General features: G+C 39.7%; 1 protein-coding gene across 24 annotated transcripts in view; it reads right to left on the bottom strand.

Annotated features, from left to right (window-relative positions):
• THRB (thyroid hormone receptor beta) overlaps positions 1-15,223 on the bottom strand; it is a 371,974-nt gene that overhangs the window by 23,860 nt on the left and 332,891 nt on the right. For all 24 annotated transcript variants that reach the window (XM_025461005.3, XM_025461011.3, XM_035705026.2 and 21 more), the window contains 3 exons: positions 10,587-10,687; positions 5,505-5,652; positions 2,435-2,640 (listed from right to left, as the gene is read on the bottom strand). In XM_025461005.3, the coding sequence (XP_025316790.1) occupies positions 2,435-2,640; positions 5,505-5,652; positions 10,587-10,687 (455 nt within the window). The remainder of the gene's footprint in view (positions 1-2,434; positions 2,641-5,504; positions 5,653-10,586; positions 10,688-15,223) is intronic.

Genomic DNA, 15,223 nt, shown 5'->3' with positions numbered 1-15,223 from the left:
CGAGTGGGTAAACAGTTGCTTTGTAAATGTCAGCTTCTAGAAGAGAACTCTTGTTCCTTGATAACTTCATGGCTCTGACAATAACCTAATGGCAAATCATCCTGTGCCATACTTTCTCTGGTTCTTTCTATAGATGATCAGACTGATGAAAAGCATGAGGAACCTTTGAGCTAAAGGTGCAGATCTGGTTTTAATCATTAGCAATTGAGTCATCTTTGCTAAAGAGACCACAAGGCATGAAGAGATCTGACTGTATTTTACCATCCAGAGTTTGTTTCTTAGCTTTCAAATGCAGCTTATATCACCTCCTCAGAGAGACCTTTCTGACCACCCTGTTCAGAGAAGTGAACTTCAGAAAAGTCTCTCTCCACTTCAATTCTCCATCACCCTGTCTCATCGTGATGTTTGTTTCCCTCATGGCACACATCACCATCTGCACTCATCTTGTTGGTTTAATCCTCACTGCCTTTCTCCCTCCACCAGAATAGAGCTGACTTATTCACTTCCTGGCACTCAGTAACTGCTCAGTGAGTGTTGGTTTTTTAAATAAAAGAACAAATCTTTAGAGTCTGGAAAGAAGCACCCTTGTGACCACTGAAATGGGTTTAGTTAGGATAGTATTCATTTTCCTTTTGGAGTAGAGAAAACTGAAGTATAAAATTCCCTAGAAGTTCAGTTGTGCTTCCAACCCTCCACTTTACTTGGAATTCAGCTTGATCACTACCCTGAAATCAGGCCTGGTAGTGGTTTCTACAATGTCCATTTATGGCTCACACATTTGGGGAAGAGGACAGATTTAGGCTTAGGGTAAGCAGGACCCTATCTTGCTAGGCCCCAAATATATTGGATTAAAATTGATCTATTTATCTGTCTTTCTATCCAGAATTCATGTTTTCTAATTCCTGGCAGATACATCAGAGTAGGCCTAAGGATTCTAGTTCAAGGCACGAAGAGGCTGCCCCTCCAAAGACACATGTCTTTCAAAGGCTCTTTGGGTTTGTGTAGGTGGCCAACTTGTGGCAGCATGGTGACCAAGAGCATGGAGCTGGAGCTGGGCTGTGTCCATTACCGCTACTTACCAGCTACAGAGCTCTGTAAGTTTCCTTAACTTGTCTGCCTTATTTCTATGCTTGGTAAAATGGAGATTTTGCCCATATCTACCTACACGGTTGGCATAGGTTAATGTATGGAAAGTGCTTACAATAGAACCTGGTACTTGATAAGAATCATCTAATGTTTGCTAACGTTACTGTTTATGGACACATCACAGGTGTGTTAGAACCTGCTCTTGACAACAGCGAAAGTAACTGAGGGCAGGTGGAGTATGGGTAAGCTTTTTCTTTACAAAAATTTTCTTTAAGGCTTTTGTTATACTGTTTTCATGAAAAAACTATCTCCTAATGATGGTGATGAAAACTATCTCCTTATAATAGTGAAAAAACTATCTCCTGATAAGGACAATTATACACTGTATCTTCTTGTTCAGGTGGGAAGGAATGCTAATGTAACCTGGAGATACAAAGAGACCCACAGAATATCTGCTGCTGGGGCTCAGTGAGGTGCTTATAAAGGGTTCCATGCCATAAACTAAGGACAAGGTCAGTCTCTGAGATGGTCAAACACCAGCTGGTGGTGGTGGGGTGGGGTAGTCCACCTGGTAAGTGGGTGGACAGCGTAGACTTCTAGGCCTGGCTGCCACTCTAGTAGTGTGAATTGGCCTTTGGTTTGGTTTGCATACCTGTAAAATGGGGAGATAGTAATTCCAGCCTAATCCAAAGCATTGTGAATAGGAAGGACTTTTATAATGGTTAGGTTTTATAAAAACATCAAACATTGATCTTCCAAGGACCTGGAAAGGCCTATTTTTTCTATATATCTCCACCCCAAACTCCCTCCCTACTCCCTATTCCTCTTGTCTTCCTGGACTCGAGTTCATTTATTTTAAGCTAAACATGTTGACGTCTATTCAAAAAAAAAAAAAATACATTTGAGATACAGGACACTTCATTCTAGGGATTATTCTAAAGGGGATATCTTGGGGTGAGTTTAGGGGACTAACTACATAAATGGGCATCTAGGAGAAGAAATGGCTATAAAAGAGGGGGAAGCTGGCAGGTAAAGAATGTAAGTTACTAATCAATTGATTCAGGGCTGGCCTTATAAACAGTAAAAGCAAACAGACTGTGTGGCCTAAGAAACTGCTTTAGAATTTAGTGACTCATAAGCAACAGATGGGACAAATGACCTTTGTGCTCAGACAGACCTGGGTTCAAATCCTGACTCTACAAGTCACTTGACTTCTTTGGAATGCAGTTTCCCTATCAGTAAGATGTGGGCAGTAACACTGGCATCCCAGGGTCATGAGGACTGGGTGAGTGGAAGCAGAAAATGTGGAGCATGCAGCTGAATATTTAGCTGCGCCCGAGGACCTCACCAGGAATTTCCGTTTCTGCTTCCAGTGGCTGCCTTGGGCATTGGTGGCCACGTGGGCTTCTGTGACAGTTTTGATGAGCTCCCACTCCTCGTCCGTGGGCTCTGGCTTGTGCCCGATGGATTTCTGCAGCTCTTCCCGCCGTCTCTTCTCCCGGTTCTCCTCAATCAGCTTCCGCTTCGCCAGCCTCTTGCTGTCATCCAGGACCACTGGGAGGGGAAGAAAGATGAGACGAAACACAGGGATGCTCCCAGGCATGCGGGGGGCTGCATGTGCACCCCGGGGACCACCCAGGTGCAGATGGCTGAGCAGGTCCTGCAGGGTGGGTCACGCTGGGATATTTTCTCCCCTCAGCAGCAAACTGCCACTGCCTGGCTAGGTCAAGACCTAGTGCCAAACTCCCGATGCCTGGCCAGCTTTTCAAAACAAAGCTCCGTGGCAGGGGAGTTGGACACTGGGCATCCAAACTCCACAGGTGGCCCCACATAAGAATTAAGCCGAGGGGAGCAAAATCTGTCCTACCCACAGGTTCCCAGATGAGTCTGTCTAGCCAATCATCTGAATTCACTCTTAGGGTCTCTGTAGCCCCTCTCCTGCCCTCAGATGGCTCTTAGTAAAAAGAACTTCAGATCAAAGTTCTAGAGCAGTAAATAGGAGGCTAATCATCTCTTCCTTAGATAAAAAGGACCCCAACTCTTCATTAGCTCCCTCCAGGGCTCACTGGGATGAGGCTGGGCCTATCTCAGGCTGCACAGGTACTCCTTTGCTCTAGTCTCTACCTGGTCTACCCTCAATGGTGGTTAAAGAGCCCAGGCTTTGGAATCTAGAAAGAGCTGGGTTTGAATCCTGACACTACCACATTCTAGCTGTGTGACCTCTGGCAAGTTGCTTAGGCTCTTTGAGCTTTGATTTCTTCCTGTGTGAAACAGGATCAACAATAAACCCACCTCACAGGTTATTCAGGGTGATGATGCACTACAAGTGGTCAGTAAATACAGCCATGACTTTTACTACTTTTGCCAAAGGGAAGTAGGAAGGGAAGGTAATAAGAAACCTCTACTTCTGTGGTTATTTTCCAAAACCAAACCATTTTACCAGACTCTTAGTAACTTTCAATGGAATGGAAAGGCTCAGGTCTTATGCTACTAAGTCATAGTATTTTAGAACTGGAAAGAACCTCAGGTATTATCTAGCCCAACTCCCTCCTTCCACAGAGGAGGAAGTTGATCCAGAGAGATCATGACTTGCCTAAAGTCACACAGCAAGTTCATGGCAGAGCCAAGGCAAGACCCAGGACTCCTGATTCCAGTTCTACAACATCATTGTCCTAGGGCCATTTCTTGATGAAGGTGTGACCTGGTAGGAAAAGAAAAAAAGCAAAAATAGCAGGAGGAAGAGAACCAAAAGTACTCAGCTAATCCACAAACAGAATAATGAAGCCCCAGATTGTCTAGATTGGATTGATCATCAAAGACAGGTCAGTATTTGTAAATGTGGGAAATGTGAATGAGCCCTGCTGGGTCACTTTGGTTCCCTTATTAAAGGGAGACAAGGAATGGGCTCTACTCACAGCCCTATTTCTCAAATGCTTCCTCTGTTCCAGGGATTGTTGCATTTGACATGCATTATCTAATTGAATACTGAAAACAACTTGCAAGGTAGGAGATGATTTCACAGACCGGAAACCCAAGGTTAGGTCTGCTGGTCACACAGCTAGTAAGTGGCAGATATGGGACTCCAACAGTTTTTCTGATCATAAAGCCTGAGCTCTTACAATGCCTCGCAGGGTGCATTCAAAATTAATTTCCACCCAGTCCAGAATAACACTGAGCTTTTTTAACCTTATAAACATTCCTATTTTTAACTTCTCAATCCAACAATAAAATGGATACTCAATAGTAACAGTCCCCTACAGTGACACATCTAAATATTCGGTTCCAGGTCAATCATTTTCACATATCCTTATCAGGCATATTGTTAGCAATGGCTAAAAGTCTTTAAAAGATGAAGACAACACACTCAGCCAGAGGTGGGGATTAACCCAGGATTTCCTGCTTAAAGCCCTCACGCAACCTTCTTTTTTTTTTAAAGATTCTGTATTCTGTCTTCTTTAATGGGCAAAGTAGGATATTTCACAGAGTTTTTTTGTTCTACTTGAGAGAACCCTGTTTATTGCATAAATGGAGCCGTGATTATTTCCTCTCTCTTGAGGAAAATCCTCATTGCTCTTTTCTTTCTCTCCTTTTTTTTTTTCCCTTCTTTTTCTCCTTCTTTTTTAAACTAAAAGCTGGAAACTTCCACTGAGGGGCAAAAAGCTTATGGCACTAGAAATCATTAAGCCTGATGCCTGGCAAAATGGAGGCCACACATTGTGAATGACACAATTCTTATTTTATTATTAATTAAAATGATTGGTGTAAATCCCTTGCACAGTGAGGGAAGAAGAGACCTACTCCAGTGGCTAATCTCACCACCATATGCTGTGGCACTTTGAAAACTGGGTAGGAGGACTGGAGCTTAGAATGTTTTTATGGGCTAAAAATATAACAAACAACCAACTGCAGGATGACTCATGCGATAGCACTCGACTTCACATTCTTTAAAAATTACTGAACACGATGTTTTCTGCCAGTGCCCCATCTCCAAAAATGTCCACAAAATAAATTCCTGTCTCCGCTTTTGAAAAATATTAGGAATAGTCTGTGAGGTGCTCACCACATGAATGTTGTATGTAAACTACACCTCATCAAGGTGAATGAACAAGATTGCTCATTTGTCACCTATTGCAAACAGAGTACTGCTAACAGTCTTACAGACAGGATAGGGATAATTTAATCACTTCCCCTCATGTGTTGTCTAGATACTTTGAGAGTTAGGAGTTGATAGGGAAGGGGTAGGATGGAAACCACCTAGCAATGGCTGGGAGTAAGGGGTCTGTGGGAGTGAATGCTAGGTGTCTTCTCTCTGTCCTCATGGGTTCCTGCTTTCTTTTCTGCCTGGTTGATCTCCTTGAACCAAACCTTTCCCCAATCAACACTCCTTGAATATGAAACAAAGGAAGAAGATTACTTACAATCTGTTGCCATGCCAACATAGATGCATTTTTTAAAGCGACACTCCTGGCACTGATTTCGCGTAACTTTGTCTATGACACATTTTCCTTCATATTTACAGGAATAGGATGGATGGAGATTTTTCTGAATGGTTCTTCTAAAGAAACCCTACATGAGAGAGAAAGACCCAAGACAACATTTTCATATTTTCTAGAAACAAACGAGTCCAGAATTTTGTGTCCTTATAATGGTGATGGGTTGTTTTGGATCTTACCTGTGTATGGGCCGGCAGCTCTTACCTATTTACACATAGGACAATTAGCCCAAACCAAATCTAAAGAACTCTAAATCTGAGCTGAAGGAAATGTCTAGGACTACAGAGTCGGTATCTTTGTGGCATCTAGTTAGGAAAAGAGGTTAGTGGGAAAATCTAGTGTTCATTTTTATTTTTTCTAAAAAAATAAGTTACATTATTTCATTTCATAGAGTGCCAGAACTGCGTTGTTAAATGAAACTGTGAAGAACCTTGCTATACATTGTCTTGGAGAATAAAGGAGCAGGAAATTTGTGATACTCTCTTAATTAGTTAATCATTTAATTGTTTAGTAATTAAATGGATGCATTAAATGGTCTTTAGAGACTGAGTTTAATTCTTGTTTTTGACTCTTGAAATGTCCATGACCAACTCAGATAACCCTTGAAACAACAGTATTTCGGGAGTAGAAAATACCAGACTCACCACCCAATTTTTCTCAGTGCTCACTGCATTGGGGTTTTTCCTTTCATAGTACTCTTTCCATCTGGTGTTGGTAGACATATATCCTAAAGTTACAAAGGTGTCTTCCTCTCTGAAGGCACAGGAGGGGGCTACCATAAAGGGTGCTGAGGATGCCATTTAGTCCAGGTTTAGATGACATAAACCTTTATAGCAGAACCTTCCTGGACATGATACTCCAGTCTTGGCTATGGTGCTTCTGTATTGTGGGCACTAGTGATGACAGAGAGTGTGCACTTATTGTAAGGGGCACAATGCAAAGTGCTGTAGATGCCTTCCATATCTTTCTGTCCCTTCTACAACCTCATGAAGCAGGTACTCTTAATATCTCCATGGTAGGGATTAAAAAACAGCCTCAGACAGGTTAAATAACTTGGCCCAAATTGTGTGGTGAGTATATTGTGGAACTCAGCCTAGATCTCAGTAAGATTCCAAGTCTTATTTACTTAACTGCTTATAAGATATGAACTGAATCCAATTTTACTGTATTATTTAAATGTTTGAGATGAGCAGATTATAAATAGTGCCCTCTGCCTTTGTTTTATCTGTTTTAGTAGACTAGCAAGGCAAAAAACAATTTTGAAGGATACTGTCTACTAAAGCTTAAAGGGGCCTCTAACTTTGTTACGTAAATAGGGACTGACACACCAGCTGGCCTAGATTAGGCCCAAATTTGAATGATCCTGCTGAACTTTCCTTGGTTTTGATTATGTACATACACCACTTGCATATTAAACACTCAGACATAGGAGCTTCCTTATAATGAGAAGGTCAAAGGTATGATTTTATATGGTGCAAAGCAGAATAAAATGGAAAACTGACATCCATGATGGAAACTGATGGACCTGATTTGGGGACATGGGTGCAAATCCCTTATCATTTCTATTGTTCAAGTTCTAACAGGAAAACTGCCCCATTATATTTGGGTTTTCCTTAAACACTTAAGTCCATCAGTTTGAATGATATTGACAAAGTGTTGTAAGATTCACTCAATCACACACGGGCAGCTTTTTGAACATGCTGGCAGTGTTTCCCTGAGTATTCAAGGTGGGCAAAATCTGCCAGAGCATGAATGTCAGGGCATGCCGTAGTACTGAAAAGCAAGCTGCCCTGTGAACCTCTCTATTTCTACTGCCCTCTTCCCAATTCACCCTTCATGGGTCACCCCTGCCTGGAGAGCAAAAGAGACCTGGAGATTCCTGGCAAGAAGATATGTGTCACAGAAAGGGAAGAGAGAGGCTGTGTAGCATACCTCCTTCTGGAGGCACCCAGAGGTGGCAGCACCAAAGTCCAGGGCTCAGGGAGAATGTGCGTTGCTATGAGGATAGGAAAATTGTTGGGGACATCCTTTTCTCACACATACTCTGATGTCGACGTATGTTCTAGAAGGGGGGTGGAGCATACTGAAGAGTCAGACGATGCTAAGGAGAGAATGAGCTGTACCAGATACTGGTATGTATTTTAAATTTTTTTTTCAAAAGGCTACCCTGTGAACTTTTAAATGGAATGCATGAAATAATTTATACTTTGCTTCTGTCGAGAAAGGTGTTGAGGTAGCAGGCCCTACTATTCATAGCATCATCTTTTCTGTGACTTATCTTTGATGACTTTTCTCAGGCACTTCATGGACCAAATCCCTTTTAAAATGTTGGCTTCCCCCCTGAGTTATAATAAAAGCATATTTGACACATGATGAGGGATCACTTTGTTTAAGTAAATGTAAAGATACTAGATCCCTTAATTTTAAAAAAGCAACAAAAATTAACTTCTGGAATTGAACTGAATAGAAAATGCATAATATAGTCTACCTACAAAAATCTTGTTAGAGGAGAGCTAATAGAAGACATGTCTCAGGAACTAAATGAGGCCAATATTTCATTGGTGATTTGTTGGTGAGGAGAGGTTTTGCTTTTATGAATCAACATCTGACAGGTTTCCCTGCATTTTGAGAAGAACTGGATCCACTCTTTGTGGTCCAAGATGATGCACTGATTGGTGTGGTAAGGAGCTAAGTGACACTGGGCTGGTTCAATATTTGGGCAACTATTGAAAGCTATGGCTCTTCCTTAAAAATAACAGTTTGTTGTGGGGAAGTATCAACATTATTTCTATAAAAGATGCATAAAAACTGGTTCATCAAAACAGAGAAAACAGCTCCAAAAGATTTTTGCTGTCTTCAGGGCAGCACCCCAGGTATGGGGTAGAAATATTTTTAATATGCAAGTCTGAATAAACAGTATGAGAAACATAACATTTTTCATCTTTGGCCACTCTTAAAAACTGTGTTTCCTTTGAAGAACTCTGTTGTCTTTTTCCAAGATACTCTGTCTTTATATTAAATGCATGTTCTGCATAATTACCCTGGGAAAACTGCTTTCTAATTTTATGATGGAGGCAATCCTAGAAACAGGATTTGATCTGAGATAAAGGCATAGGGGCTGAAAAATCTAGCTTTTTGCGACACGATTTCTTCTTTTAGGTAAACCTCAGTTGCATCAGGCTTCAAACATCCTGTGATCTTGGGAAAAGAGGCTAGTGGATTTCTTGATCATCATGAAGGCATACATGAAGCAGGGACACGGATTAATAGGCTTGGCTCTCCCTTTGTTTAAGTCAGTCACTAATAAGCATTAAGTTCTCTGTAAGGCACATTCGGTCTTTAGAGTCACTTTGGGAGTTGAGTATTAAATGGAATTTTCATTAGAGTTTCTCCCAGAATTCAAAATTTGCCATTAGGAACTGATTTGAAAGAATCTCAATGCTGCATAATCAGGTAGGCAAAGCTTTCTGAATTGGGGCTAATTTGGAAAAAAGAAAGGCCTGTTTGAATTACTGAGCTTTCAGAATGAGAGAATATATCTAAAGTAATGCAGTGTTATTACTTTCAAATCAAGCCAATAAAACTATGCTTTTAAGAGACAGTCTGCAAGTCCCCCAATTAATAAATAGTCAAGATTTACTTGTATTCAGTTCCATTAAACTCTTTAAAACATTATTTTCATGGATGTAATAGCCATCTTTAGCACGATCTTTGTTAAAAGGTACGAATTCCACATCAAAGGGGTCTGGATGAATGAGAGCACACACCATCACATTATGAAAGTCTTGCAGATATAGGGCCTTGGGAACTTGGAAACACCCCGATATGCCCTGATTGCAATGGATATATCATTTCAACACTCCCAGCAGGCTTCTGCTAAGTGTTTCTGAATTTCATGTACAAAATATAGGGATTTGCATGGAAGATCTTCCACTAGGGAAATGGAGCACCTTACCTTGAAACCAAGCTACGATGCTGATTTTGGGGGTCTAGGGTCAAAGGTTAGGAGGAAAGGAAGGTAGTTGGAGGAGGGGAAGAAAGAGGAGGAGCTGAGGTAGGTGATAGAGAGGGGGGAAGACTGAATTGTTTTACACAATTTAATACAGTCTTTGCTTTAGGGTTTACATCTTGTGATCATTTAGTTTTAAATATAAAAAGTAATAAACATTTACCAAGTAAACATTTAAGAAGTCTTTCCCTGACTTAATATACTTCCTCATTTATAAAACATTAGCTGAATGCTGGATCTAGCACTGGGTTAAGCTTTATCTATTTCTGTAGTAGACTGTTTTCTAGGCTAAGTTGTTGGACCGAAAGATATTTGCCAGAAAACTTATCTTAATTCTGATGATGAAGAGTCTAAGTAGGCAAATTTAGTCTGACTTTTGGGAAGTGAACTGTTGATCACTAATGTATCCTTGTCAAGTATCTCCTGAAGATGGGTCTGTAGAGCATAAAATTAGCTGATGGATGCCCAGAATTTACTTACTGGCTGAAGGCTGTGCGGAAAGCCAATTTGGACAATTTCAGAACATAATTAAGTCTAAGTAGCCTCAAAGATATTCCCTAATGGAACCCTTAAAAGTGAACATATTAAAAAAATAAAAGTGAGCATATTTACTCAGATTAATAGCATGTGGTAGAATGAATTTTATCTCCTCAACTACTGGAGATAAAGGAGGAGGAGAAATAGTTATTTCTTGGGATAATATAAAATATCTATGCATTTTTAAACTCATGGTGAGAATATTAATTTCTTTTCATCTTATTAGTTTTCTCCCTGTCTTAAAAGCCAGACATTATACTCTTGCAAATTCATGTAGTTATTTTTGATTTGGAAAAAGTCAATAAATTCAGTTCTTGACCATGCCAAAAAATGACGAGGACAGCCAGACACCTGGATGATCACAGGCCGTGAATGTTGGAATTTGGTTCTAATTTGAACTTAAACTTCATGTTGCATTCTGGTGGGATCCTGGAAGGGGACTGGAGCTGGGCTGAGCTTACCTTGCAGCCTTCACACGTGATGCAGCGGTAGTGATACCCGGTGGCTTTGTCACCACATACTACACATAGCTCGTCCTTGTCTAAGTAACTGGGGATGTACCCTGTGAAGAAGGAAAAAAGAGTAATGTGAGGAGAAAATATCATGCTAAAGTCAAAGACACACCATAGTTTGGCAGAGGATAAAAGGAAGACAAGAGGTAAAGCGCGTGAGGGAGGAGGCAGGACCAAATTGTTTTATACACTTTAATCCAAATTTTGCTTTAGGCTTTACATCTTATGATCATTTAGTTTTAAATATAAAAGGTAAATAAAATATTTAACAAGACAAAATTTAAAGTCTTTCCCTGACTCAATATACTTCCTCCATATCTTATATTTATCCACTAACTTCTCTCACGTGTACAGAGTTGATACTATGCCCAGGATTTCAGAATGCCTTAGAAATAGGTGTGATCACTCTTGCTGTGCAGGTGGGAATACTCATGAAAACTGCTGGAGCCAATGAATCATGCAGAGAGGCCAAGATCTGAGACATCTGGAGTGCTCTGGGTTCTGAAGAACACAATCTCTCTTACAAGGCTTATTTTGGAATTTTCTCTTAGAAGACTGGATCTGCTTTAGAATCAAGGCACCATGCAATAAATTCAGGAAACATTATGGTTCAGAGATCATCAAGTATTTGAGGTGAATAGGCTTTCAGAGGTTTGCTTGGCCTACCTCAGGGTCATACTACAAATTAAGGCAGAGGTCTCCTAACCAGATCTTCTAACTTCCAGTATAAGTAACGCTGGTCTTTTTCTAAAAATAGACAGTTAACTTTAAGTAGAATGAACAAAGCCATCTAAAAATTTTTTTTGAGTAAACTTGTGCCATTATGACACAAAACCTGAGAATGCTGGGTGGTATGAAATAATGGAGGCTATTTATTAAGAAAAAAAGAAAGTCCAACCACGATAACTCTCTGTGTTAGTGTACTATTGTTTATTACTTTAAATTCCGTGGCCCAGGAAACTAAAGTTTAAACACAAAAACAGGGATGCCTGGGTGGCTCATACTTGAACGCCTCCCTTTGGCCCAGGGCGTGATCCTGGAATCCCAGGATTGAGTCCCACATTGGGCTCCTGCATGGAGCCTGCTTCTCCCTCTGCCTGTGTCTCTGCTTCTCTCTGTGTCTCTCTTGAATAAATAAATAAAATCTTAAAAAAAAAAAAAAAACCAAAGCAGAAGCAGCCTACTTCCCACTAGTCTTTGCCTCTTTCCCTTCATTTGTAGACAATGTCCAAATATAAGAAATTGATTCTAAAGGGCAAATTCAGTTTCATATGGTATCAGTGGTTTACCACTGAAGCACATATCTTTAGGTGAGTGCAGAAATCAAAACAAAATTTGCTCTGTTGGGATGTGGATAAGGGAAAGGCTGAGAAAATAAAATCATTCCTTTTCCTGATCATAGCCCCTTATGAAGTTCCTTGACTTGATAAACTCTTACTGGTTTCAATAAAGATTAGCCAGGTTGAAATGACAGATGACTTGCTGTATGTTTTACCATGACATTTTCATAGGCCTTTTATTAAACTAGGTCACAGAGGGCTTACATCCCACAAAAAAAACCACAAAGGAGATAGAAGAAAATGAGTCCTTTTCACAATTTCTTAGAAATTACTTTGCTCAGACTTTATTTTAGAAAAATGGCCCCTTTTGGGAGGGAGACAAGTGACTTCAGAGTGAGATCTGGTAATGTACAGGATTATCTTCTTAAATATCACAGCTTTTCTTAGTTTACTTTTGCATCATGCAAACCATGAGTCATCTGTTGAATTTGTTTCAAGAGTTTCAAAACTTTCATCAGACATTTTTAAAAAGAGAATTCTGGGAGGGATGTGGACAGAAAAATAGGGGACTGGAATGATTTGTGTGTTTATTTAATCATTCATCTATTCATAGGTTCAGAAAACATTTATTTAGCATGTACTATGTGCTTAGCACTGTGCTTGGTACTGAGAATATAAAAACAAATAAGGCATGGTTTCTCCCTCTGGTAAGCGTACGTGTAAGAAGCTGAGTTCTATACTTCCAGTCCGGGTCATTCCTTAATGTGAGAAAAGGTGAATGAAGGAAAGAACATGAAAGGTGCTGAACTCCACTGCAAGGAAATGGAAAGTCCAAATCACAAGGGGACACCACTCAACTTAGGGTGGTTATAATAAAAATGACTGACAATAACAAATGTTGGTGAGGATATGGAAAAATCTGAAACCTTACATATTGCTGGTAGGAATATAAAATGTGCTTTAGAAAATAAAGCACATTTTGGCAGTTCCTCAAAAGGTTAAACATAAAGTGACATATGACCCAGCAGTTCCACACCTAAGTGTATAACCAGGAGAACTGAAAATACATGTCCACACACAAATCTGTACATGAATATTCAAAGAAGCCTTATTTAGAATATCCAAAGGATGGACACAACCCAAATATCCATCAAGTGATGAATGGATAAACAAAAGGTAGTATACTCATACAATGTAATATCATTCAGCTGTGAGAAGGAATGCTACAATATGGATGAACCTTTATAAAATGAAAACATTATGTTAAAAGAAAGCAGCCAGACATGAAAGGCCACATATTGTATGATTTCATTTCTATGAAACGTCTAGAATAGGCAAATTCATAGAGACAGAAATTAGATTAGTGGATGACAAGGCCTGGAGGGTGGGGAGAGTCAGGAGTAATTGCTAATGGGTACAGAGTCTCTTTTCATGGTGATGAAAATGTCCTGGAAAGAAACAGTACTGATGGTTGCACAACTCTGAATATACTAAAAACCACCGTTTTTCATGGATAGGTTTACACTTCAATGTGTGAATTTTATGGTATGTGGAATAGGTTTCAATAAAGCTGTTATTGCAAAAACAAAGAAATGAAGGAAATAAAAGAGAACATTTCCATTTGACAAACATTTATATGAGTATACTATGTGCCAGGCAATATGCTAATGATCTAAAGATGGCTAAGTTTTCATTATTGGGCTTGAAGTCTGAAGGTGTACCTGAGAAGGCTAAAGATCTCAGAAAAGATTTCTGAAAGAGGTCATAATGCAGATGCAGGAGTCCAAACTTCAGGCTTAATGAAAACTGCATTAGAAAGTTTGATTTTTGGTAAAGAAACTAAGATTCCAGTCAGATTAAAACGAAGACATCCAGATTGAAGCTCATCCAAGACCTAATGATCTGGGGACATGCAGGCTCACTAATCAACTAGATTTGGTCTTTCTTTGCTCTGATCACTAGGTTCAATACAGTGAGACAGGACTAAAGAGAGCTTAAGGGCAATACCATTTTCCCCACAATATAGACATGAAAATCACTATGACCAGGCCAGTGTGATTCAGATACCATCACCAAAAGTGGAGATTTGCAATCTGAATTTTATACATTGTGCTCTGCTTTCTACTTTGGGCTATATAATCCATTACACTCAAAAGAGTGTTTGCTTCCTGGCTAGGTTTCTCATTAACCCCAAGTCCCAAAGTTGTATACCACTGTCTGGTAGGTAACTGATGGTGCTGTGGTTCAAATTTAATAGGTAATCTGTGAACATCTACAGGAAAACTCACTGGGGATTGCTTTATTACAAAGAAGAAGTCCATCCATAGGAAGAAATAACACAAAATATTCTGACAGGGATCTGTGCCCAGAGAAATAACTAGTTACCAAATGTGGGGGGAGGGTCATAGGGGAAATGATCAAAGATACTCTGAACTTAACACCAATGGAATTCAGTGGTCCCTCTTTAGGAATCAAAAGCAATATGGTAGAAGAATATATATATATATATATATATATATATATATATATATAAAGTAAAATATACATATATATCAAACTTCAGTAAAAAAGAATACATATATATCTGATTTGCCAACATAGAACACTGAGTGCTCATCCCGTCAAGTGCCCTCCTCAGTGCCCATCACCCAGTCACTCCATCCAAAGATACAGATCCAGTGAAATGCTAGGGCACCTGCACCCCAATGTTTATAGCAGCAATGTCCACAATAGCCAAACTGTGGAAGGAGCCTCGATGTCCATCGAAAGATGAATGGATAAAGAAGCTGTGGTCTATGTATACAATGGAATATTACTCAGCCATTAGAAAGGATGAATACCCTCCATTTGTGTATTAGTTTCTTACAAATTTTATTTTTAAATAAAACATTTACAAGTAATACAGTTCATTATAGAAAAAATAAAATACATAAATGAGCAAAACCCAAATTTGCCTTTCAACTCCCCACCACAGAGATAACCACTCTACCATTTTGAGGTTTCTTCATCTTGGATTAGCATGTGTGACTGTGTGTACCTGTTTGTGGGTGTATTGAAACATAGACTTATAAAACACATAGTAACTTTTAAGCAACAAAGTAACCCAATTATTAAAACCCACACTTTTCTGGTAAAGGCAGATGGAATGCATCTCTCCCCATCAGGAAAGTTATCTCTTGATCTCTTATCTGTTGAGGTTATGTAATAGTTGTTCAAAGTGAAGACTCTTCAGTTCTGGGTATCAGGTGCACATGGCAGGGATAAGGCAGAAAGAGGTACAGCCCACTTCCTTCTCATATTCAGGGA

The sequence above is a fragment of the Canis lupus genome, chromosome 23 (genome assembly GCF_003254725.2).
Source record: "Canis lupus dingo isolate Sandy chromosome 23, ASM325472v2, whole genome shotgun sequence".
Lineage (NCBI taxonomy): Eukaryota > Metazoa > Chordata > Mammalia > Carnivora > Canidae > Canis > Canis lupus.
This window is presented reverse-complemented; position numbering and strand designations above follow the sequence as displayed.